At 38.8% G+C, this 27,877-nt stretch overlaps 1 protein-coding gene across 4 annotated transcripts in view; it reads right to left on the bottom strand.

The window, feature by feature from the left end:
* The window catches only part of CTTNBP2 (cortactin binding protein 2), a 175,428-nt gene that overhangs the window by 55,798 nt on the left and 91,753 nt on the right, over positions 1-27,877 (bottom strand). For all 4 annotated transcript variants that reach the window (XM_032643252.1, XM_032643249.1, XM_032643253.1 and 1 more), the window contains 5 exons: positions 22,230-23,856; positions 16,084-16,287; positions 14,556-14,655; positions 6,766-6,916; positions 3,499-3,750 (listed from right to left, as the gene is read on the bottom strand). In XM_032643252.1, the coding sequence (XP_032499143.1) occupies positions 3,499-3,750; positions 6,766-6,916; positions 14,556-14,655; positions 16,084-16,287; positions 22,230-23,856 (2,334 nt within the window). The remainder of the gene's footprint in view (positions 1-3,498; positions 3,751-6,765; positions 6,917-14,555; positions 14,656-16,083; positions 16,288-22,229; positions 23,857-27,877) is intronic.

The raw sequence follows: 27,877 nt of genomic DNA, 5'->3' as shown, positions 1-27,877 counted from the left end.
TTCAACAACTAGCTGCTCAAATCCAGACACTCTCCCTAATCTATTTCTGCAGCAGGAACTTGACATGTCAGAGTTCTCATGACAGAACACAGAGTTTCACTAAGAAACTCTTCTATCCACTCACCGTAAGTGATGAAAACAAGTTTATCCTCAGTGATGAGTTCAACTTCGGAGCAGTCACAGACCAGCTTTAGAGAGAGCTACTCTTGTTACCAAACACTAAATGGTGATTTGCATAAATTGCTTAAACATTGGGAAAAAGACCAAGAACTAAGTGGAAAAAGGACTGATTTGGGAATCTGGTCTCCTATGAATTGACCTTGGGGAATCAGTTACACTATTTCCCAAAACTTAATTTTTTCATCTGCAAGGCAAGGCAGCTGGACTAGATGAGCTATGTGTCTTCAAGCTCTGAAATCCCACTTTGTTTTACATTGAAAAACACATGGAAACTGAAGTCATCTTCTTGGATAATAACGGCACTACTACCTTATGCGGATTGGACACATATATGCTATTGCAAAGAGAAAAAAAACATACACCTTTTAAGCTCTGCTTGTGGTCAGTGTAGAATCTCTTCACCCACACAATGATTAACTCAGAACTGTCATTTATTTTTTCAGAAAACTGGTCTTAGCAACTTAGTTGTGAATGGATTACCTCTATGGAGTCAGCCAGGATATAAACACTGTATTAGGCAAAGGATGAAAAATATTTTCCAATACCCATGACTGACTAGGAAGGCAGGCCGCACAATGCCGCACAGGCATTCTGGGCTTCATTTCCAACTTCTATCTATTAATCCCTCCAGGGTTTAAATATCCTAACCATAAAATGAAGAGGTTAGCCTAGAAGATGATATATCTACTCCAGGGCAAAAAAAAAAAAATTTATTATTTTAATTTATTATTTTTCTTTGCAGTGTGTGGATGTTGTCAGTCACGTTCACTTTCTAAAATCTCTCTCTTCTTGTTCAAAATTTATCTTAAGCTTCTTAACATAAGAAGAGAATACAGAGAGAGTCATATTACATGTGAGAAAGAAATCCTATTTCCCTTTACTCAATGATGACAGAGCATCCACGCTGCCAGGGGCCTGGGAAGCCATGAAGACGCCATCCTCGGCTATAAAAACACCAGGACTTATGAGGAGTTCATAATGAAGGAGTTGAGTGGCAACACAAGCCCCCCACCCTGCAGGGTAACTCACCCTGGAGAGTGGGCTCCTCTCTCTGCCTAGCATCAGAGGGTCAGTGGCTGAACATTCTAGATCAGTGATGCTCAGGTTTTGTTTTTTGTTTTGCCTTTTTTTTTCTTGCCTTCAGGTTGAGTGCGTGAACAACCTACCGCTGTCAGTAACCTCTTGCATTATCCTCAGATTTTCTTGAAGGGGGAAGTCAGTTGAGAACTACCCCTTCCATGTACCTTTCCTCCATCAAATGAGATTCACTGTCTTAGATTAACTATGCATTTTCAAATTTAAGCTTTCATATTTTCCATCTTTGTCTTCCAAACACTTTTATGTCAAATGTCATTGCCTTCCATTCAAACCAATATATATATATATATATATCAAGTTCACAGAATTTCTGTAGGTTTTTTCTTTTAAGGATAAAATAGGAGTAAACTACTACTAGCAAGCAATACCTCCACGTTGAACTGAATCATGCCTTTTTCTCACTAAAAAAAAAACCCCAAAGTCCAAAATGAACAGCTTCTGCTCTAGATCATAACAACAGGAAGTTACCCAACCAAGAGCTCCAAATGCACATTTCTAGCTATTTCCAGATATCTCCATCTGGTTGAACATATCCCAGAATTAAATTCAGCATGCTTAAATCCACATTCTATCTTTTTTTTTTTTTTTTTAATTTTATTTATTTATTTATTTTTGGCTGTGTTGGGTCTTCGTTTCTGTGCGTGGGCTTTCTCTAGTTGCAGCGAGCGGGGGCCACTCTTCATCGCAGTGCGCGGACCTCTCACTGTCGCGGCCTCTCTTGTTGTGGAGCACAAGCTCCGGACACGCAGGCTCAGTAGTTGTGGCTCACGGGGCTAGTTGCTCCGCGGCATGTGGGATCTTCCCAGACCAGGGCTCGAACTCATGTCCCCCGCATTGGCAGGCAGATTCTCAACCACTGTGCCACCAGGGAAGCCCCACGTTCTATCTTGATCACAATGACGCCTCTTCTTTTCTCTTTCTGAGAATGTCACTATGATCCTTCTATTTAGCTCGCTCATTGCCTGTATCTAATCTGTCTTCAATTCTTGGACATTTGTACTCTGTGATCTTAGTATTTCTACCACCCCCATCATCTTTCACCTAGTCTCTCCCCTGCCACCAATGTTTTCATAATCCCCAGTCTTCTAAATGTTATTGCTAAGTCAATCAATCTAAACTACAGAGCTGATTCTTTTGCTCCTTTGTACAAAACCTTTCAATGGTTTTACTCTGACTAGTAAATATAGCTCAGACTTCTTAATACATCACTGAAGGCCGGTGCCATACTGTGAAACTTCTCACTACTCTTCATTAGCTCAGTTGGAGCTGTTACCCACCTCCCTACTTCTGGTCTGTTCCTACTGCTCCCTCCATCTGAACTATTCTCCAGTGATGGGTGACAAATTTAACCCACACTGCAAGGCCAAAATCGTTTCCATCTCCTCCAGAATGAGCCGTTCCTGAGCCTAATATTCCACAACTCTGCTCTCTGAAATACGTGCACTCTCTCTTCCAAAAAGTAAAAATTTACATTTTTGTACTGTTCCAACCACGTGTCTATTACCCTTGTTTTAAATTTTTTGAACTTCTCTTATCCTACACTTGTCTTGTATCTTGCACCCTTGCCACTGAACTAGGAGTTAACTAATCGCATAAATGATTCCTGCAAATGTTGGCTTACACAATGCCTTGCACTCAGGAGCTTCCTGATAGATTTCCATTGTTAAAGCAATATTATTGCTCAAGTGATTTACATAGAAAAAGAAGCATGAATGGATGGCTTACTATTTCATGTTATTTCCTTAATAATCAGAACCTTTCTCTCTTCTAAGTGATGAGTGAAATCTAGAATGCCCTCTTATGTATCATAAGACAGCACAGGTAGGGCTAGTGAGGGAGTTCAGAGTACAGGACATGTGTACTTGAATCCTGGCCCTCCCTCTAACTCATGGCATGGTCTTGGTACGGAATCAAACAACCCTGTGGACTCTATCAATATCCAACTTTTCCTCTAATTTGACATGAGACAAAATGTCTGGAATTACTCCCACATTTGTTAACAAACTCCAAACTGATTTTTGTGATTAAATCACATATACACTTGGCCGTAAATATCTGCTGGACAAAAAAATGTTGGTTTGTACTGGAAGCGGATCATCTCCTGCAATGGTACTGCTCAGTCCCCAATTATTCAGGTGAAACACACTCAGTCAATAGCAGACAACTTCGCCACTCATCAAATTACAACTGTGTAACGAGGCCAGCTGCTACCAGACACACCTTAAAACCTTTTGAAGCAGCAATATGGGCAGCAGTCCAGCCTTTGCTGTTGGCGTGGTTGATGAGGTCTGCAGGAACAACAGGCTTGGATGTGCCCTCACGACTCTCTTCTTCTCCGTCCAAGTCAAAGACGCCCGACTCGGGCTCCTCGTGCAACGAGTTTCCACGAGCTGGGGCCCTATGGTACATGAGAAGCTTGAGGCTGTCCACATTACCAGTGTCCACAGCTGCATGAACTGGTGTCCAGCCATCCTGAAAATAAAACGACCGGGGGAAAGGGTTGATTACAACATCAATGTTGAGAACTGTGTTATTTAAAGTTCACCTCTACATGTTCTTGGCCATGGACCACTGAGCTGGGAAAATCAGGCTTCCGATCCTGAATATCATAGATGAGCTAAGTTCTCAGACCATTGTCAATTAGCGTATTTTCCATTGCTATGACTCATGTTTGCTATTTGGTAAGAATTTCCTCTTAACTGTTGACCATTTGGAGTGAACACGTACTGCCCAAGATGGTAACTAAGCATTATATATGGTAAAACAGAACCTCAATTTAATATTATGAAAGAGAATGAACTTTAGCATAAAGATTTTTTAAAATTTATATGCAAATATAAAGTTACCAGTACTGTACTAAATGAATGCTGTTATAAGCCAGTTTTACTTACAGGGAAGAGTCCTAATTCTAGTTATCTTAAAATTTTATGCCACTGATTTCAGAAGGAAAGATTCTAGATAACAGGGAAAAGGCAGACATAAAGGAAAAACAAAGTCAAGTAACTTCATGAGATACCTATCAGCCTCTATGGAGCTCTCTGTGACTGCAGCTGGATATTGATAAATGCAAGCTTAGAAAATGCTCCAACTAAAACGCTTGGGCCCATTCTCTAGAACATATTATACTTTGAAGCCTCAACCGTCCACTTAGCTGGTTGCTAGAGCAGACTCACAACTCTTTCCTAGCACAGTGGTTCTCCAAGTGTGGTCCCCTGACCAGCAGCATAAGCACCACCTGTGAACTTGTTAGAAATGTAAATTGGTGAGCCTCATCCCAGACCTACTGAATCAGAAACCTCAAGGCTTGGGCCCCGCAATCCGTTTTAACAGCCCTCTGGGCAACTCTGCTGCACTAAAGTTTGACAAACACTATTCTAGGGGAAATCCTGATCCCCTCTGTAGTCTCTCATTTTTATATAAAGATAGGTCTGCCTTCTACTCAGGTATCCACCTTCATTAGATTTTTAAGACTTTCATAAAAGAATTGAGAATTATTTCGGTGATACGTATTTTGGCTTCATTTTATTTTCCCTTTGGCCTATTTTTTTCATTTGGTATTTCATACTGCTACACTAAATATTTTTTCAGTGAGTTACAGTACACTTTAAAAAAAATAACGGGGTAGAAGACAGGGAGAAGAACAAACAATAAATGGTAACCATCTACATTTAGACTGAGTCATCTGATCATTTGCTAAAGCTCTCAGTGAACGATGTGGCTTTTTCTCTGGTTCTGTACTTCGTATCAAGGGAATCGACTTGGCTAACAGCAGACCATGGCTGGGCAGTAGCTGGAATACCATATAGTCCTCTGGTATACCCCAGGCAGATAAAGTGTTTCATGGCTTGTTCTTTGTTGGGCTGTAGATACCTTTACATGGGTATCAGCCTTAATTAGGCAACAGGGTGTAAGTGCTCTTGACCTTCCTTAATTTATATTACAAAGGCCATGCAGTTACTTCTGAAAAACTTAAAATCTTTCATTCTCCTTTGATTTCTTATTAAAAGTCAGGAGAAATAATTATTCCCTTAAGATCCTTTATCAATTATGCTATTTATCTCTGTACTTTGGAGCCTCTGTACTTCTAACAATTTCATTCAGCTTATCAACAACTAGCTTGAGAGCATGGATTTCTGTGTTCTCTAACTTATAGGATGTGACTTTTTATGTTGAACTACTTATTTTTCATTCAGATAATGATGTAAAATTCATTCCTTTTTCATATGTAAGGCAGAATTTTATAATGAATGTGTAATACCACAGATTTCTTAAATAAAATATATAAAACAACACGAATCTGGACTATTTTCTCAGATTTTCAAAAAATAAATAGAAAGGAAATTAAAGAAAAAAAGCCCTTGCAATAGGACTCAATGGAAAATGTCTATACCCTGCTTATATCTCTGGTTATACCATTAATTGTTTGTTTTCTTCTGAGAAATTAAGAAAATCCAAAATCTAAGAGTGACCTTAAAGTAGGTAATGCACCTTTTTATCCTAGAAAATTTTAAGGGTGTTTCCTTTGAAATGGATGCACAATATAGTCAATTCTCTATTAACAGAAGAGATCCAAGGTTCAGATAACCTTTGGAGATTAAGATGTCTACACTTGTCTTTCATCAGGAATATCCTGGAGGGTGGTGATTATTACGCTTTTCACATTCTGGGAAGCTGCAAAAAAAAAAAAAAAAATTCCTGATCCTAGTGAAGAGTGGGCTCCGTTAAACCCACCAGTCCTTAGATGGGCCCCCACTGGAGAAATGCATGCCAGTGTACGAAGGCTGATTTCTTGGTCCTTAAATCTATCATGATAGTTGATGAAGACCAGTTTAGGAAGCTGAATTGATAAGTTTGTTTCAAATGCATTTCTGTGTGGCGGAGCCAGAAGTATTATCCAAGGACTCTTCTGTGGATCAGACTCCAAATTTCTTCAGTTTCTAAGTCCCTGACTTCACCTGTGCGCCCTGTACAGGAGGTACCATAACTGTGTGGGATGGAGTCAACAGCTACCTCAGCCTGTTAGGCTTCATAGTGGGTTTCCACACACAGTGCTTCAAGTTCTGACTCAAATCAGACAATGACCTTGAACTCTGTGAGGTGTTGCATAATCTTAGCAACAATAAACGTCAGTCCTGGGAAGAACAGTGAGCACAAATAACCTTCCTCTTAAGTACTGGCAATGGGCACTGTCTTGCCACAAACTCCCTCCTGTTTACACATACTACAAATGAGCACTACTGTGGATACTGACGACGACCTCGATGACAGCTGACCTTTGTCCATTGCTTACAATTCCCAGGCACTACACCAACTACCTTTAAAAAGAAAGGCTAATGAACAAGCTTCTAATAATCAGATGCTCAAACAAGACAATGTCCTCACCCAATATCCTCAAAGCAAAACAAAACAAAGCAACTGTATTTTGAGCTGTAGAGTTTGGAGACATATTGTAAATTATAGGACAAAACCCAACATACAGGTACTCACTCTGGTTTTTACACTTCGGTCAGTTCCAGCTTCCAACAAGAGTTTAATACATTCTTTATTTCCATTTTTACAGGCCAGGTATAGAGGTGTCTGTCCTCCATCAGCAGCATGATTAATATTAGCATCATATGCAATTAATAATTCTACACACCTAAATGCAAGATTATAATTAATTATATACAAACTGGGTTTGATTTCTGAAGTACCACCTGACCAAGGTATTAAATAGAGAAAATAATGCTAGAGCAATTCTGAATCTTTATTTACATGAATTATTAAACATATATATGTATCAACTATTCCTGGTCTTATTACACAGATACTGTTTTTAACAAGCCTAGAAGATGTATTTTAACTACTCCCATGAATATTTAAAATAGCAGCTTTGATCAAGTGTGAATACGTGGTTTATGACAGTTCTCTGCAACCAAACTGTAAAAGTAGTCCTTGGAAAATGTTTAACCGTGCTTGACATATATATTATTTGTGGTTCAAAATAGTTTGAACCTTGAAAAAAGTCAGGCTGCTGAGTCATTCTGAGATTTCCACTTGAGAAAATAATTAAAAATAGCACAGACAGCAGGGCACCATTTGCCTCCACTATAAAAGGCAGTACGGAGACAGAAAAGGGCCATCTTCGGGAGAAAAGACAGCAGAGGCTGTCCTGTCTCCTGAAGTGGGGCTAGTTTATGAGGAAAAAGACACAGCTAAGCAGAAACACATTGCCCTGAGAATCAAGAAGGAAAGCAATGAGGTAAATTCAAGACTTCACGGCACTTAGGAACTAACTTCAGTTTGTAAAATTAGATGAGAATAAACTTAAAGAAGAGTGATAAATCCTCAAATTAAGAAGGAACTCACATCTTTGTTTCTTTGCTCAGATGCATGTTTTTTTCTTGGCTTCCCATGGCAACATTTGGTTTGTTTATGCATATTTTTTTTTGTTTATGCATATTTTTAAAGTAAGTTACATACTAATGTGTATCTAATATACATTTAAATTAATAAAGTCCCTGCATTTCACCAGGGTTCTCCTTTTTTGCAAAACCATCCATGCCTCTGTTCCCATGACTGTTATACTATCCAAGCAAGTGGCCCTACAGATTGCCTGCTGGCAGTAAAGGTAAAAGTGTAGCCCAGAAGAAGAATCTCTCTTGGAGGACTTAGGATACATGCAAAAAGTAGCAGCAAAATCAGTAGCTCTGATCCTCAACAATAAAATGAGGGTGATGAGACAAGTTAGACACACAGAAAAAAAAAAAATAGTGTACTTTATGGATGCATTTTGAATTTTTAAAAATTTACCTTTAGGACTAGTAACATTAGTGTAAAATGCAAAACCCGTACTTCAAGAATTCTGAGATTTGTTAAAGGAAACATTTCTATTGGGATGGTAAAATAAAAAAGTTGAACACAGCTTTCATTCTCCAGAGCCTGCCATTTCATCACAGGCAAATAAAGCAATTTAGCTATATTCTATTTTATTATTAAAATATTACTTGATTTTAGAAAGTTATATCTATAGTCAACTGACTTATTAAGCTACTGAAGAAATCACTGCTAAACTTACGTATATTTTACTTGATAGGCTCTTTTTGGTTTTGTGCTGTAATTTCTTTCAGTATGTAAGCTCTGCTTCAATTTTTTTTTAATGATAAAACAAAGTGAATAATTGGGATTTAATACTGAATAAACTGCCAGTAGGAAGCTATAAGACTATTACAATTAATATAATTCTATGTTTTACGTTTAATGCCATCGCACATAAAAAAGGTTTTTAGGTTGCGGTGGTGGAAAACAGTGAACAGCAAAGTGTTTAACAATCCGTTATGTAACCACATACACAGTCGGCTGACCTTATCTGCAGGTTTCACATCTGCGGATTCAACCAACCCCAGATGGAAAATACTTAGAAAAAATCCTAGGAAGTTCCAAACAGCAAAACTTGAATTTACCACATGCTCACAGCTATTTACATAGCATTTACATTGTATTACATATTATAAGTAACCTAAAGATGGTTTAAAGTATACGGGAGGACATGCGTGGGTTATATGCAAATACGGCACCATTTTATATAACGGACTTAGAGCATGCTCGATTTTGGTATCTGTAGGAGGTCCTGGAACCAATCCCCCATAGACAGGAGGGATGACTTTATGTTGATATGCTAAAAATAATCTTCTTCGGAAGCAAGTTCATTCACATGAGGTTTGGAAACAGGATATTCCTCTTCTTCATTTCCCTCATATACAAACATCTATTATTAAGAAAAGCAAATTTAGGAAACTTTCACAAGCCTCATCCACCAGAGGGCAGAGAGCAGAAGCAAGAAGAACTACAGTCCTGCAGCCTGTGGAACAAAAACCACATTCACAGAAAGATAGACAAAATGAAAAGGCAGAGGGCTACGTACCAGATGAAGGAACAAGATAAAACACCAGAAAAACAACTAAATGAAGTGGAGATAGGCAACCATCCAGAAAAAGAATTCAGAATAATGATAGCAAAAATGATCTAGTACCTTGGGAAAAGAATAGAGGCAAAATCGAGAAGATGCAAGAAATGCTTAAAAAAGACCTAGAAGAATTAAAGAACAAACTAACAGAGATGAACGATACAATAACTGAAATGAAAACTACACTAGAAGGAATCAATAGCGGAATAACTTAGGCAGAAGAATGGATAAGTGACCTGGAAGACAGAATGGTGAAATTCACTGCTACGGAACAGAATAAAGAAAAAAGAATGAAAAGAAATGAAGACAGCCTAAGAGACCTCTGGGATAACATTAAACACACCAACATTTGCATTATAGGGGTCACAGAAGGAGAAGAGAGAGAGAAAGGACCAGAGAAAATATTTGACGAGGCTATAGTTGAAGACTTCCCTAACATGGGAAAGGAAATAGCCACCCAAGTCCAGAAAGCACAGAGTCCCAGGCAGGACAAACCCAAGGAGAAACACGCCAAGACACATAGTAATAAAATTAACAAAAATTAAAGACAAAGAAAAATTATTAAAAGCAACAAGGGAAAAAAGACAAATAACATACAAGGGAACTCCCACAAGGTTAACAGCTGATTTCTCAGCAGAAACTCTACAAGCCAGAAGGGAGTGGCATGATATATTTAAACTGATAAAAGGGAAGAAACTACAACCAAGATTACTCTACCTGGCAAGGATCTCATTCAGATTCGATGGAGAAATCAAAAGCTTTACAGGCAAGCAAAAGCTAAGAGAATTCAGCACCACCAACCAGCTCTACAACAAATGCTAAAGGAACTTCTCTAAGTGGGAAACACAAGAGAAGAAGAGGACCTACAAAAACAAACCCAGAACAATTAAAAAAATGGTCACAGGAACATACATATCGATAATTACCTGAAACATGAATGGATTAAATGCTCCAACCAAAAGACACAGGCTTGCTGAATGGATACAAAAACAAGACCCATATATATGCTGTCTACAAGAGATCCACTTCAGACCTAGGGACACATACAGACTGAAAGTGAGGGGATGGAAAAAGATATTCCAGGCAAATGGAAATCAAAAGAAAGCTGGAGTAGCTATACTCATATCAAATAAAATAGACTATAAAATAAAGAATGTTACAAGAGACAAGGAAGGATACTACCTAATGATCAAGGGATCAATCCAAGAAGAAAATATAACAATTATAAATATATATGCACCCAACATAGCAGCACCTCAATACATAAGGCAACTGCTAAAAGCTATAAAAGAGGAAATCAACAGTAACACAATAATAGTGGGGGACTTTAACACCTCACTTACACCAATGGACAGATCATCCAAAATGAAAATAAATGAGGAAACAGAAGCTTTAAATGACACAATAGACCACATAGATTTAATTGATATTTATAGGACATTCCATCCAAAAACAGCAGATTACACTTTCTTCTTCAAGTGCGCATGGAACATTCTCCAGGATAGATCACATCCTAGGTCACAAAGCAAGCCTCAGTAAATTTAAGAACATTGAAATCATATCAAGCATCTTTTCTTACCACAACGCTATGAGATTAGAAATTAATTACAGGGAAAAAAAACGTAAAAAACACAAACACATGGAGGCTAGCTACTAAATAAAAAAGAGATCACTGAAGAAATCAAAGAGGAAATCAGAAAATACCTAGAGACAAATGACAATGAAAACACGACGATTGAAAAATCCATGGATGCAGCAAAAGCAGTTCTAAGAGGGAAGTTTATAGCTATACAAGCCTACCTCAAGAAACAAGAAAAATCTCAAATAAACAATCTAACCTTACACCTGAAGGAACCAGAGAAAGAACAAACAAAACCCACAGTTAGCAGAGGGAAAGAAATCATAAAGATCAGAGCAGAAATAAATGAAATAGAAACAAAGAAAACAATAGCAAAGATCAATAAAACTAAAAGCTGGTTCTTTGAGAAGATAAACAAAATTGATAAACCATTAGTCAGACTCATCAAGAAAAAGAGGAAGAGGACTCAAATCAATAAAATCAGAAATGAAAATGGAGAAGTTACAACAGACACTGCAGAAATATAAAGCATCCTAAGGGACTACTACAGGCAACTGTATGCCAATAAAATGGACAACCTGGAAAAATGGACAAATTCTTCGAAAGGTATAACCTTCCAAGACTGAACCAGGAAGAAACAGAAAATATGAACAGACAAATCACAATAATGAAATTGAAACTGTGATTAAAAATCTTCCAACAAACAAAAGTCCAGGACAAGATGGCTTCACAGGTGAATTCTATCAAACATTTAGAGAAGAGCTAACACCCATCCTTCTCAAACTCTTCCAAAAAATTGCAGAGGAAGGAACACTCCCAAACTCATTCTATGAGGCCACCATCACCCTGATACCAAAACCAGACAAAGATACTACAAAAAAAGAAAATTACAGACCAATATCACCGATGAATATAGATGCAAGAATCCTCAACAAAATACTAGAAAACAGAATCCAACAACACATTAATAGGATCACACACCATGATCAAGTGGGATTTATCCCAGGGATGCAAGGATTCTTCAATATATGCAAATCAAAGTGATACACCATATTAACAAACTGAAGAACAAAAATCACATGATCATCTCAATAGATGCAGAAAAAGCTTCTGACAAAATTCAACACCCATCTATGATAAAAACTCTCCAGAGGGGCTTCCCTGGTGGCGCAGTGGTTGGGGGTCTGCCTGCCGACACAGGGGACACAGGTTCGTGCCCTGGTCCACATGCCATGGAGTGGCTGGGCCCGTGAGCCGTGGATACTGAGCCTGCACGTCCGGGGCCTGTGCTCTGCAAGGGGAGAGCCCACAACAGTGAGAGGCCTGCATACCGCAAAAAAAAAAAAAAAAAAAAAACTCTCCAGAAAGTGGGCATAGAGGGAACCTACCTCAAGGTTCCAACCAGGTTGATTCTTTATAGGAACCAACATATAAAGGCCATATATGACAAACCCACAGCAAACATCATTCTCAATGGTGAAAAACTGAAACCATTTCCTCTAAGATCAGGAACAAGACAAGGCTGTCCACTCTCACTACCATTATTCAACATAGTTTTGGAAGTCCTAGTCACGGCAATCAGAGAAGAAAAGGAAATAAAAGGAATACAAATTGGAAAAGAAGAAGTAAAACTGTCACTGTTTGCAGATGACATGATACTATACATAGAGAATCCTAAAAATGCCACCAGAAAACTACTAGAGCTAATTAATGAATTTGGTAAAGTTGCAGGATACAAAATTAATGCACAGAAATCTCTTGCATTCCTATACACTAATGATGAAAAATCTGAAAGAGAAATTAAGGAAACACTCCCATTTACCACTGCAACAGAAAGAAAAAAATACCTAGGAATAAACCTACCTTGGGAGACAAAAGATCTATATGCAGAAAATTATAAGACACTGATGAAACAAATTAAAGATGATACCAACAGATGGAGAGATATACCATGATCTTGGATTGAAGGAATCAATATTGTGAAAATGACTATACCACCCAAAGTAATCTACACATTCAATGCAATCCCTATCAAATTTCAATGGCATTTTTTACAGCACTAGAACAAATAATCTTAAAATCTGTATGGAGACACAAAAGACCCCGAATAGCCAAAGCAGTCTTGAGGGAAAAAAACAGAGTTAGAGGAATCAGACTCCCTGACTTCAGACTATACTACAAAGCTACAGTAATCAAGACAATATGGTACTGGCACAAAAACAGAAACACAGATCAATGGAACAAGACAGAAAGCCCAGAGATATACCCACACACCTATGGTCAACTAATCTATGACAAAGGAGGCCAAGACATACAATGGAGAAAAGACAGTCTCTTCAATAAGTGGTGCTGGGAAAACTGGATAGCTAAATGTAAAAGAATGAAATTAGAACACTCCCTAACACCATACACAAAAATAAACTCAAAATGGACTAGAGACCTAATTGTAAGATCGGACACTATAAAACTCTTAGAGGAAAACATAGGAAGAACACTCTTTGACATAAATCACAGCAAGGTCTTTTTTGATCCACCTCCTAGAGTAATGGAAATAAAAACAAAAATAAACAAATAGGACCTAATGAAACTTCAAAGCTTTTGCACAGCAAAGGAAACCATAAACAAGACAAAAAGACAACCCTCAGAATGGGAGAAAATAGTTGCAAACGAATCAACGGAGAAAGGATTAATCTCCAAAATATATAAACAGCTCATGCGGCTCAATATTAAAGAAAGAAACAACCCAATCCAAAAATGGGCAGAAGACGTAGATAGACATTTCTCCAAAGAAGACATACAGATGGTCAAGAAGCATATGGTAAGCTGCTCAACATCACTAATTATTAGAGAAATGCAAATCAAAATGACAATGAGGTATCACCTCACACCAGGTTAGAATGGGCATCATCATCTACAAAAAACAAATGCTGGAGAGGGAGTGGAGAAAACGGAACCCTCTTGCACTGTTGGTGGGAATGTAAATTGATATAGCCACTATGGAGAACAGTATGGAGGTTCTTTAAAAAACTAAAAATAGAATTACCATATGATTCAGCAATCCCACTACTGGGCATATACCCAGAGAAAACCATAATTCAAAAAGACACATGCACCCCAATGTTCATTGCAGCACTATTTACAATAACCAGGTCATGGAAGCAACCTAAATGCCCATCAACAGACAAATGGATAAAGAAGATGTGGTACATATCTACAATGGAATATTACTCAGCCATAAAAAGGAACAAAATTGAGTCATTTGTTGAGATGTGGATGCATCTAGAGACTGTCATACAGAGTGAAGTAATTCAGAAAGAGGAAAACAAATATCGTATATTAACGCAGGTATGTGGAACCTAGAAAAATGGTACAGATGAGCCGGATTGCAGGGCAGAAGTTGAGACACAGATGCAGAGAACAAACGTATGGACACCAAGTAAGGAAAGCAGTGGGGGGATGGGGGTGGCGGTGGGATGAATTAGGAGATTTGGATTGACATGTATACACTGATGTGTATAAAATTGATAACTAATAAGAACCTGCTGTATAAAAAACAAACAACAACAAAAAAAAAGAAGAGCAAATTTAGGATCCTACTTTGCATTTAAATTCTCAAATATGTTTAGTTGAATTTATTTGCCAATGGATCTTAAGCACTAGTTTACACATTCAGCCAGAACTAAAATATGTGTGCAAATTATAAAGAGGCTCTTTTCATAGGAAAAAAAAAAAAGAATTAAGAGCATCACTTACTTGAAATGTCCCTGAGCAGCTGCAGCACACAAGGGTGTGAAGCCATTTTTATCAGCAGCATTGACTTGGGCTTCTGCATTCAGCAGCAATCTCACACAGTCTATGGATTTTAATAGAAAGCCATTTTAATTCCCCACTTAGAGTCATGATGAACCAAATTCTGTACGAGCTGTAGACAAACACTAACCCCAAGGGACCTCTCTCATGCACAGCTCATCTGACAATTTTTTTCAGGGCCGCTGTGAGACTCCATAGACTATTATAAAGGAAAAGCGGCCCCTTTCCCCCAGGATTGTAATACCCCAGAGTCACCACCTAAGACATGATTTCTTTCTCTTTTTTTTGGCGGGACGGGGGGAGAGGAGCTGCTGATGAGTGAAAGGACTGTCATATGTCAGAAAATGTTTTATCAGATTTTCCCATAAGTCAATTCCCAAAAATAATATTACTGGATGGAGTACAAAATCCATTCACCAAATTGATATACCATTCTTTGTATTTAAATAGTTAAATTCTTACTTTATGATGTTTAATTTAATCTTTAAAATGCTTTCATGTTGTGGTCATCTTATACTTAACTCCCTGAATGAAGATCAAGGAGAACCCACACAAAGTCATCAGACTCAGGCAAAAATAGCACCTAGACCTCACATTCCACATGTTATTAACTAGACTGAATTTCTTTAGAGAAAATTCCCACAGTACTTTTGAAGAAGTACTCCAAAATACTTTTAAAAGCTATCATCTTGTAGTTCACTAGAATCTTGCATGTAGTCCACCCGAACAGAGAGAAGCTCTGAAAACTTCCAAGGAAGCCACATTATGTGAATTATCCAAGGATCACATGGCTTACATATGCAATGCTATTTGACTTTTTGCTTGCCATCGAATCATCTCTTTATCTGCACTACTGTATGTTTTAGTATATTTGACTCTAAGATTTGCTTTTCAAGGAACAAGATTAATTCCCCGACTTCATCGATATGTCGTTTATAATTGTACAACCTTTCCGTTCTCTTAAAAAAATCCAAATAACTATGAATTGTTCCAACTACAGAACAATTTCAGACCCATGACCTTTCCTAACTACTCAAACTTTCCCTCACTGCAGCATGTGCTAAAGCCCTAAGGCTTTGCTTTCACAGACACCAGCTATTTCTAACAGACAAATTAGAGCTATTTTGTCCTGGCCAAAGTGATAACGTATGGGGGGGCTTTATTTGAAAATGTGCTTTACAGTTACTAGACCCCAAATTTCTACAAACTGAATACATTTCATTGTGCGTAAAACAGAGATAACTTTCTGCTATCTGCAGTAAAAGTTTAGATTGTTACGGAACTGTCCAATTTGGATTTTTAAAATGCTTATAAAATCTTTAAATCATGTAAAAAAGTTATTTATTCTACCTGAAAGAGAAAATTTGAAACCTAAATTCACCTTTTGCTCATAACAGTGGTTACAGGTGCTTTTGATTCTGCATCCTTTTGCAAGAGGGTGATACAGTGAGGTAAGATGGCACCATCTTACCTGTATGTCCATTCTTAGCAGCAGAATACAAGGCAGAATGGCCATCTTCACAGGAGTAATTTATGTCCAGTCCTTCTTCATTAAGCAGCATTGATAATAAAGTGACATTTCCCTGGGCAGCAGCTTGCTGAAGAAGGGTGGGCCTGCCAGCCAGGGGGGCAGGACCACCACTCATTAGCAAAGGGGTTAGGGAGGGTGACCAGCCTGTGGGTTAAAGTGACCCTAGTTAGAGAGTAGGAGCAAGGTCAAGAGACAGATATTACCCACTCCTTTCTGAATTACACACACACACAGACACATGAACATGTACCCCTAGAGGATTACGTGGTTTCTAACATTATCAATCTGTTAATATTTACTTTAGCATAAATCTGTACTGTTATTTCAATCTTATATCTACTGCTAGTTAAATTAACATACATGGTGACAAATTACTTTTAGTCGTCAGTCTTGCACAGATAAGTGTTAAAGGGGTGATTGGTTTTAGGAAACTAAGAAAGCTGTCTCGATTTGAAAGTTCAAACTCCTCCTCAGGGTTTCAAAACAATTTGAATTTTAAAATTATGTACAGATTTCCTCAATTTTGGGTATCAACTGATAGATATCTTTAGGTATAAGATAGAGATAATTCTAAAAAATAGAAATTTTCCTTTTTCTACAATGTTTCCAAGGTACTTAATATAAATTTTACATAAACCACTGAGATGGACCAAATACTCTCAAGGAATCTATTTACATTCCTTGAATTCCCTTATTTGGGAAGAAAAATAATGGGCAGCCAACTTCTATTCAGTGTCAAGAGCTAATAGAAGCACAACATATATAGACTATACCAGAACAAATATTCAATACACAATTTTGAAGACTATGTCACCTGACCACCTTCACATTTTGTACCAAAAACTTTTCATCAGCCAACAAAACAGAACACTCTACCATATAGTTTTAACAAAAGTCGTTAAGAGTTATCATAGAGATTTCTCATCAGTATTTAGCAGCTTTAGAAGAGAATCTGTTAAGTGTGTGAAGTCGGTTGCATATAGCATGGAAAATTTTCTGAATCCTCCCTTGATCAAAAGGCTGTAAAAACAGTAAAGTAAAAATGTTTATTTAACATGATATATAGGTACTTAGTGTATTTTAGGCTTACATACAATTAACTTTCAAAATAAGTCATTTTTATTTCTTCCTTATGGAGCCCCAAAAACCTGAAAGTTGGTGTGTATATGGGGCACACGTGCACATATTCACTCCTGGGGTACGCTTTCTACCTCTGTCTGGTAACATTCTCTGTAGTAAGATACAACAGTGGAGCTTTTATATTCCCTGCACCTTGGTAACAGGATAATATTCTAAGTACATGGGTGTTATATTAATATGTAATAAACTCATAACTGAATCTTGAATTATTGGCCTTAAATTATTTCACTAAGTATTAAAAAAAAGTACATATCAAAGTATTTCTCAGTACTTTAAAGATTCTTTGGGGAAAAAAAACAAAGCAGTTTCTACAAATGAAACTGCTTATTAAAAACTGGATATTATATCTTCAGAATCAATTATTTGGGTCTCTGAGTAATTCATTGCTTTTACCCTATTAGACTGCAATAACATAAAATTCATTGCTCACAAAATTAAATATTTATCTAAACTTTACAATATTTTCCCATTGATATTCATTAGCTCTTCTTACAAAAGTAAGATTTTTTACTTCATACTTACAAGAAGGCTCCTCTCTGATAACATTTTACCTTTTGTATTTTCTTAAAAACAAACAAAAAAACAAGCCCACAAAAATTAAATCAGTACTTATTAGAAATAAACAGAGAAATTATAAACACCAAGGTATGAAACCTTGACTGCAAAGCAAACACAAAAGCAATTCAAACACATTGGCACTGTGGTCCTCTGTGGAATAGGAGGGACTGTGGCTCATGCTCAGTCAGTCTATCTGTCTCTCTCCCTTTCCTCCCTCCCGACCTTGACCCCAGTCCCCTTTCTGTCTCTCCCTCTGTCTGTCTCTCTCAATCCCTCTACCTCACCCCAGGGGTCTCAGTTCTCGACACCCTTTTAAGAATATCAACTGGTATATATTAAATGGTTTCCTATTCTTTTGGGTTTTGTTTTTTCTTTTTTTAATACAATTCTAGACTTTGGGGGACAATTAAAATACAAATATATTTTAACATTTTTAATGGAAATATTCCATTATGGAGATAATTTCCTGGGAAACTCCATTTCTAATGTTAAGCTATCTTAAGACAAAATATTTTACTCAAAAATTTTCTCAATCTCTAGACCACTCAAGAGTCTTACAGTTCTGTTATACAAAACTCCAGAAGAATATATATCAATTTTATTTTCTTATTTTAAATATACTTAATAATCTTTTAAAAGTGAAAAATGCTTTATAAATACCAAGTATTCTTAAAGTTTAACTACATTTTTTTAAATCTCCACTATCACTTCAATTTTCTCCAGCACAGGCAAGCTTAAGTTATTATAATAAATCCTGCTATAAAGATGGGAAAAATAAAACTTCACCATGAGACTTTACTGTTCATTTGAAATTCCGGACAATGATAAAAGTGATAATATTTAGTTGACTGGTTAAGTAATGATAGAACAGACCTGCAGTCATACAGCTACTTTAATGATGTTAGAAAAAGGTCATTCAGCTTTGCAGTATCATGTGCAAACATTAGTAAAAGTGAGCATCTGGCAGAACGTGCAGTGATGAAGGGAACAGACAGAACATGCAATGGCAGAGGAGTGAAGAACAGCTTCTGGCATCAGCTTCAGAGTGTGGAGAAGGTTAATCTCATTCATAGCTCAGATCAATCTCGTTTTCTGACTTAGCCATTAAGCCAATTAAACATGGAGGATAATTTTTTAAATATATGTTTACCTAAGGAAAAAAATCTGAACCAAATTAAATAAAATGTATCAAATAATAATTTTTTTAAAAAAACAGAAACAACACTTGCAAGGGTATGGAAACTCAGTTGCCTGGGGTGATTTCTGGTTTAGGCTTCTGTTCACCTAACAATTAAAATGTGTTCATTTGACAAGGTCAGCAGCAGCAAGAAATTCTAATTTGTTTATAATTTTAAAGGTTATTTTAAAATTTAACATTTGGCTATAAAACTGCTAATCGAGTTAGAGTAATTTACAACACAATTCATTAAAGTGGTATCTTTCGTCATTGCAATTCTCCTCAGTGCTTTCATATAACCATAATTGTTTATCATACATATAAGCTGACACAGAAACAGATTTTTAGAGTTTGAAAGATCATAGGATCTAGATTTCCAAAGAGGGAGAGGTAGTGAGATGCTATTTGAAAAATTCAACAGGCAATTTTAATACATCTTTTTGGTTTGGAACTATTACTACTTTTTTGGTTCAGTGCTTTCATTTTTAGATGGAAAAACTAATAGCTCGGAGAGAATTTGCTCTTTAGGGTAATACATAGCAAGGAGCAGAAATGGACTAACGTTGTATTTTTATACTCAGTCCAGTGCTTTTTTCATCACCGACATTGGAAAACACATCAACCAGGTATTTGATAGACATGCTCTGTCCCCATGTCCTGCTCTTACCAATCACAATGACATTAGTGGCTATTTACAAGATGCATACCCTTCACTGAGCCTATGCTTTGGCGAGGCACATGCTGACCCAGGCACAGGTAGGTTAGGAAGGAGGATGGGGGGCGCTTCCTAGTTGCAGTGGGCACAGCAGCAAAAACAGGGGCATCTAAATGGAAAACAGGTGAAATCCTATATCTCATTTGGAAAGTTTAGGTTGACCTACATCCACGGTTGAGTTATACACCCCAACTATGTAACTGCAATAACATTTCTATCCCCCAATAGAATGGATGTTCAGTAAATTCTTGCTGATGACTAACAACTTCCACTGCCTCCATTTTCTCCTAATAGACTATATCTTATAATCAAACAACAAAAAAGCTTGTTACCGCACCAAATGCAATCCTGCAGTTCTAAGAATATTTTGGCCAAACTGCAAAATCAGAGAACAGAAAATGAGGAACCAGTTTCACGGATCTTCAGTGACTGTTATTTCTTTGGTTCCACTATTTATCCTCTTTTGTTCTCTAGACACAAGCAAAGGTGTTTCTTCAGAGGAGCTATGGTTCCTTTATCCAAAATCCCATTGTATCCTAGGCAGGGCATTTTAGTGAATAAATAATGGACTAGGAATTCTCTGACTTTAAAGGTTAACTTAAAATCCTGCTGTCAAAAGTTCTTCAGTCACGGATCCTGATTGTAAAGGTTTTCCATGGGAAACAAAGGGCATTTGGAGCTGAACTCTGGAACACAGTAATGACCAAGGCAACTACTGGCAAATCACTGGGGTATAAAGCAAAGATGGCTTTGTATTTTTTAAAAAACTGGCAAAATTCATATATCCCAGGAAGTGTTTTCTGTTTTATAGTCTATGCATTTATGTCAACAGCACTGCCATGTCCCCAAACATTTTTGGAACTTGTGTTTTGCAACTACCTTAAGTCCTTACAGCACATTCTCTGATGCTCCTGAATGGTAGCAAAAATTCCTCCTTTGAGGGTGGATTTAACTTGTGGGAAACAGCTAACATCATTTTAGGCCATTAGAAAGGCCATCCAGCTCAGTAATACCATTTTAGATTAAAAAAAAATATGGAATGCTCAATGCCTGGAAAGACATCCCAAAGCAATACCAGAGTCAATTCTAAAGCAAATTTTCAAAATGCTTTAAGCAACAGTAAATTGAAGCAGTAATAGCACCTCTTTTTGTTCATCACTCATGCTGCTCTAAGCTCAATACCATGCTCTTTGTACGTTATGATATTAAATCCTCCTAACAGCCACCCTCCCCAATATGAGCAGCATAAGCTCCATGTTAAGGATGAGAAAAGTTGCTCAGTTCAAGAAAAATCCCCCAAAACATACAGTTGTAAATGGCAGAGCCTAGATTCCAAGGCAGATCTGACTGATATCAAAGTCCATGCTGTTTCCAATTCCCAATTTCGCCCCTTAAAATATGAATCTAGCCTCTCAAAGAGCTTGATTTCAAGGAGACAGCTTATAATTGGATAAATAAGTCCCGTTATAATGCTCTCATTACCTGATATTTAGCAAGTACAGTACTACCTGTTTTTCTTATTCCCATGCTTCTCCCTAAATTTTAAATATAACACAGCTCAGATCTTCCTTTAATTCTTAAAGTTCTCTCTCATTAGAACCAACAGTCTCTACTAACCACTAAGATCCTGGGGTAGAAGAGACCCTGCAAAGTTTCAACAGAACTATGACACCGTAACATTATTTTAGAGCCACATTTACTCAGTGAAAGATGAACGCCAATAAAAAGCAATGCTTCCTCTAGCACTATATAACGAAAGGGAAAAATCCAGTTCTTTATCGATTCTTTGTTCAAGAGTCCCAGATTCGGTGACTTCATAAACCACATCTGCAATGGAAACCTTCTCTAATATAGCCCACATGCTATGTTATCCATCTGTGCTCAAGTGTTAGGAGATGACAGCTCTAAATAACTTCTGAAATAAACTAAACTTAGAACAGAGATTTACAAATATACACACTATTTTTGAGGTTAAAAAAAATAAACACCAAACTGATATTAAAACTTAGGATATACCAATTACAGAACACCTCTAATCAATTTGATAATCCAAGGTTGACTGTAGTGTCAATAACTACTTGAAAGCATTCTTTCAAATGTCATCTCAGAAGGGACAGAACTGACTGTCTGGCGATGGCTCACTAATACAGAAGTCTTCTGAGACAGATATTTAATAAGAAGGACAAGCCCTTCCTCCCATGGAAATGCTTCAGTCTCTCTAAATTAATGGTCTCCATGTGCTCCAAAACCACTACTTTCAGGTTATTTTTAAAAGAAGACAACACTTAGCATAACAAAACCACAATTCATTTAGCAAGATGAATCACCATACCCCGGAGCCTTTAAAGAAAAACACAAAAAAAGAGAGGAAAGAAATAGGAAAAAAAAAAAGTATCAAATTAAAAAAAACGTTTCAAGGCAATGTGAAGGAAACAAAGGCAAGTGAGAGGACAGGCCACATTCTTAAAGAAGGGTATAACATTCCAATCCCTTTACCTGATGCTGTTACCAGGAGGCTGTCTGAGGCACCTGCTCTACAGGATGAGGCACTAACAGGGTTTATGGAAGAGCGAAAGGCAATGGTGGTGGGGATGACAAGGGAACTTTCTGAACATGCAGGTTGGTTCAGTCCAGGGGTTTCAGCAGGCCAGGCACCCACCTGAGACGTGGCCAGGGCTGAAACGGCACAGCCTGCAGGTGCCACAGTTAAATCTATGGATGGTTTTGGTGGCAGCTGAGGGGAGGAAGACTTAAGGAGATTCTCCTCACTTATTACCCTGTTCCCTTGTGGCAAACTGGAAGGAGGCGAAGCCACAGTTTTGTTATCAACTTTGGCCCCTGCACTGGAGGCCCTGCCGCTATCCATGACAACCTTGAGCTGCGGGTGCGGTGGAGGAGTGTGGGAGAGCCCTGGCTTTTTGGGAGGGATGGGAGGAGGGTTTCCTCTGTCAACTCGTGCGGCACCGGGAGTCTTTAAACTGGTCCGACCGACCGGGGGGTAGGTGCCAACGTCCCCCGTGGGGGGCACTCCAGGTCTCGGGGGCGCTCCCGCTGGAGGGCTCGTAAATCTTGACAGTGCTTGGGTCACAGTACTCCGAGCTAGCTGTTTGGCCACTAGGTTGTCACGACTTGTAGGAGATACATCTCTGGATGGAGGACTTTGGGTGGTGTTCCCGTTTTGGTCTGGGTCATTAGCATTGCCCTGAAATCGAAACCGAGCCGCTTGGATTCGCGGGTTCAGGCCTGGATGCAGAGGCGCGTTGGCACACGGTGAATGTAAACTGTGAGGAGGTGGGGCGGGCATGTGCCCTGCGGCCGGGGCGGCGGTGCTGGGAAGCGGGGATGTGCTACTGGTTAAATCTGGTGTTGAGCCGCTGCTCGGTCCATTTTCCTCAATTCTGTTTGCGTTTGGAGGTGGGACAGTGGGCAGAGAGGAACCAGTCAAGTCACCGTGGGAAGCCTGCCTGTCGATACCTGGCCTGACCAAGTCGGCACTGGCACACGCATTCCCCTTCGCACTGGCGGAAACTAGGGGGCTCCCCATGGCAGGCTTTACAGGCACCGTCAAAGGTGACTTCTTCACGGGGTCAGTGCTCTCTATCACTAAGTCTGTCTGGCATGCAACAGATCTTGTCATCAGTCCCTCTGTTCCCACAGATATAGAGACCAAACGTCTATCTTTTGTCTTCCGGGGGAGAGAGAGGCTGGGTTTGCTGTCGTTTCCCCTTTTCAGTTGCTCGATCATCTTCTTCATCTTGTCTATCTCCTCTTTGAGGTCAGTGGTGTGTGCTTCTTCTCGGTGCAGCTTGGCACGAAGCTGTTCCCGCTCTGTGTCAAACTCTGAGAGCTGTTTTTCCATCTGAGCTTCCATTTCTGTGCTTCTTCGTTTCTCAGCGGCGAGTTCCTCTTCTAACGCACTCGTCTTTTTCTTCTCCTCTTCCAGTTTGGCCATCACCTCTTCTAGCTTCTGGGCCTCCTCTAGGACTTTGCCTGAGAGCTGCTTGCACTCCTTGACCAGCATCAGGACCACGTGCTTGTTCTTGCCTCGCTCCTCCTCCAGGCGGGTGGCCAGCTTCTTGTGCTCTTGCTCAAGGGCTTGGAGCTGAAGCTTTTCCATCTCCAGCTGAAAGAAATGCACAGGACAGCCCTGATTAATAGGCAGAGGATTCTTTCAGCCAAAGAAGTGGAGAGATTTTTATTAATTTTGTAACAATTACATGGTTTGGGTTAAAGTGCCACATTTCTGAAATGTGTTGTGAGATGACAGATAATATTTTAGAGACTCATTAAAATAAGAAACTAGATGTAAACGGTTTTACAAAAAAACATCTAAATTACAGCAATAGAAAAAAAAATTTAATGTATTAAAGTTAACTGTAGAAAAGGAGAATAGTTACCTGATGCTTCAAAATCACAACACAGAGTTTAGCAAGGTCTGCTTTGTAAAAACAGAACTCTGTTAGGGAACTGATTTTTTTTTTTAAGGTTTAATGCCTTAAAATTACTCATCTTTGAGGCACTGTTTAATAAAAAGTGCTGAAAACAGAGGACTTCAGTTAATTTCTAAACTCCTATACTTGCTAATCATATTACTTAGTTTTTTGTAAACTTCTTTGAGCTTATGATGGGTTGCTGTAAAAGTCATGTAAAATCATATATGAAAGTTCTTTGAACTAATATATACGAAATATCTTATTAGAAATACAATCAGTATCAGTGAACCCCAAGTCTGACCTCATCTCCTTCAATCCCACTTTGCCCACTTGGCTCCCATGACACTGGTCTCCCCGGTGTTTCTTGAACACCATCCTGCCTCAGCGCCTCTAATCCTGCTGCTCTCTCTGCCGAGAAATTCCACCACCACCCATCACAGAGGGCGCCTGCACTGAGGAGTCTGTGCACTGCACAAGGGTGACCGGCTGCAGGGGTGAGAGGGACCGAAATCCAGCTCTGCCTTCTCACCACGCGTCTGCCCAGGCCTGGGGTTGTATCTGTCTGGAAAGAAGGGTGCGTTTTCCTTTAGGAAAAAGGCTCTGTCTGCTCACTGAACCACAGGTCCCTAGGATTTAGACTTTCCAAAGCAACATTTCCTTAACTGATCAACATAGAGGAGAAGCTTTTAAAAACTTTTAAACCTCCAGGTGGGGTTTTCTAATATGCACAAAAACACCCAACGGCACAAAAGCCTGGCTCTTTTTCTTCCTTCAGGACTCTGCTCAACTGTCACCTTCACAGTGAGGCTGCCCTCACCATCCTGTGGAAGCCAACAGTCCTTCCCACCCTTGTACTTAGCACTCTTTGGTTAGCACCTGCCTACCTCGACTACAACAGGACTCCACGAGGGCAGGGACTGTGTCTTCTTTGCTGCTGTGTCCCCAAGACCTAGAACAGTCTCTGGCACACAGTGGTGCTTAATAAACTACTGACTGAACAAATGAAATCAACACAGTTCACAAAGACATCAAACTTCCAAAGGCTGATGGACTTTTTGGATACGAAGGCCTTACAGATGCACTATTCTAACATGTTCGCCCAGGTTTCCCACTTCTCTCCAGGAAACATCTGCCATGAGGTGCCTGTGAGGGATACATCCCAAGCTGGGCTGTAGTCGTCAGGCCGGTCCACACGCCTTACCTTCTCAACTAGAGAAACTTGCCCTTAGTGGTCCATAAAGGGCCTTACAGTTTAAGGTTAAAGTAGATCTACCTGATGAAAGACATGGAAAGGACTCCCGTAACCCCCAGATGTTAAACACAAATATACTCTCAAGAGAGACAAGGATTATTCAAGCCAGTTCCAAGTCATCAGTGACAGAGGAAGGAAACGCTCGCATGTGATCTATCAGTTGAGAACGTGCTCCTGTTCCTCACCATGAAATCCTTGACCCCATTCCCCTCAGTCATGCACGAGACCAAAAGCAGAGAACGGCTCACTGCCCAACCAGCAGTCAGAGGTATTACTCATTTACTTGGGGATTCTTCCTGCTTTGAAGAAGTCGCCGAATAGCAATGCAATGGGTCCTATAAAGAGGTGATCAGGAATACAGATAATTCCCCAAGAATAATTAGAGACAACTATCCATACACATACACTCTACTCTACTATATGAAATTTGGGGGTGACTTCATAAGTAGATTACGTAAGATTTGGGAGACAATAGTGCTGTCCTATACTAGATGTATATGTATATTTTATTCATCTGGGTGTCTCACAGAAAATTGGACTTACTAATAGCTAAAGCACTTTTAACTCTTCTAAATGCATCAAGCAATAGGTTACTATGGAAGGCATACAGAAAATTAGAGCTATAAAGAAAATATTAAATATGCTTTGTATTACCCCCTCCCCTTCCAAATTCTTAGAGCAATGTAGGAAAAAGCACATATCAGGTCAATTTTCAGCTTATTTTTAAAATATGATTTTCCTAATTTATCTCTGAAGGTGGAAAAAAAGTTTTCTTGTAGAATTTAAGGGCTACCTGCACTTTCTGAAACAACTAACTAGAGGCCAAGTTGGTGATTTCCCTGATGTCATCCAGTTATTCCATGTCAGGATCCCAGCACTCATTCAGGTCTCCAACTGTCTCAAGTTTTTCCCACCACATCACACACGCTGCCCATAGAATTTCTATACTATGGGTCACCACACTTTATTTTTATTTTATTTTTTGCAGTATGTGGCCCTCTCACTGTTGGGGCCTCTCCTGTTGCGGAGCACAGGCTCCGGACACGCAGGCTCAGCGGCCATGGCTCACGGGCCCAGCCGCTCTGTGGCATGTGGGATCTTCCCGGACCGGGGCACGAACCCGCGTCCCCTGCATCGGCAGGCGTCCTCTCAACCACTGCGCCACCAGGGAAGCCCCACACTTTATTTTTGAAATAACTTTCATCTTACATTTTAGAATCAAATTAAAGACTTCCAACAGGAGATCAACTCAACTAATCTCAGATATTTATACAGAAGACTATACTCCTATAAAAGCACCCATAATTCTTCTGCATCTTTGTCCTTCCATCATTCATGCCTTATAGATCTGGTCTCGGAGGAACATGAGTCTTTTTAATCTCACTACAGATAGCAAAGCACAGAGGAAACCACATAACCATGCACCTACAACACATGGTTCCAAACTCAATTGAGCTCTGAGCCCCAACCATCAATCACTGTACCTAACTCTGTTTAGCCTCCTCTACCATTTACTACGTCAGGGAATATTTAAACCTCTGCTACTCTCCCCAATACTTCACCCAATGACAACTCAAGAGACTCTCAGTCTACCTTAATAGACTCTTTTATCAAGAAAATTCAGACTAACTCACTCCCTCTACATCCTGTCTCGTCCCTTAAGCTTTTTTATAGCCACTCCAATCCATATGTCCTTCCCTTCACTCTAAGGGAGAGAGGTTTCCATCTGCTGAAGGTCAGACTCTCTTCAACAATTAACTTCATTACTCCCTGTCACCTCTGACTTGCTCCATCAGTGATCACACTGCTCTTTATAAATATTAAATGTCTTCCTCTCTATCAGCTCCTTCCAATCAGTATATAAACATATTCCCATGCTTAAAAACTAATTTTTATTTTTAAAAAAATTCCTTGACTATTCTGGCCCAGAGACAAAGTTCTTGTCCTTGAAAGAGTAAGAACTATAGTACTAAATTCTAATCCCAACTTCTTGGCCATGTCACCTTGATAAGTTTTCCCTCTAAAGATCAGTTCTGTTTGGTTCTCTTATCTGCACAACAGAGCAATGACAGTCATTACATTATAGGATTAAATGAGGCAAACACATGTCAAGTATCTACCATTGTGCCTGGCACTAAAAAATGTTAAGTTTTCATTTCACAACATAATAACTATTTGTGCTATTTTAAAGTGTCAGTTTTACACAGTGTTTTTCCTCTGAAAACACATTTAACAGGCAAACAAAGATCTAGAGAGCTGACCATATCAAACATACAGATGATGTTTTTTATAAGGTTGATAGCAATTATAATATAACAATAAAAAGTACAACAGAGAAAGTTCCACTACCAGTCATGGTGAAACAACTTTTATTAGACTATCTTCTCCTGCAGGTAATAACGATAAACATTTGAAAACACATTAAGAAAATAACTATTTGAAGGCTCTGGAGAGCAATA

Source organism: Phocoena sinus, chromosome 9 (assembly GCF_008692025.1).
Source record: "Phocoena sinus isolate mPhoSin1 chromosome 9, mPhoSin1.pri, whole genome shotgun sequence".
Lineage (NCBI taxonomy): Eukaryota > Metazoa > Chordata > Mammalia > Artiodactyla > Phocoenidae > Phocoena > Phocoena sinus.
The sequence above is the reverse complement of the archived record's forward strand: the minus strand, read 5'-3'. Positions and strand labels throughout refer to the sequence as shown.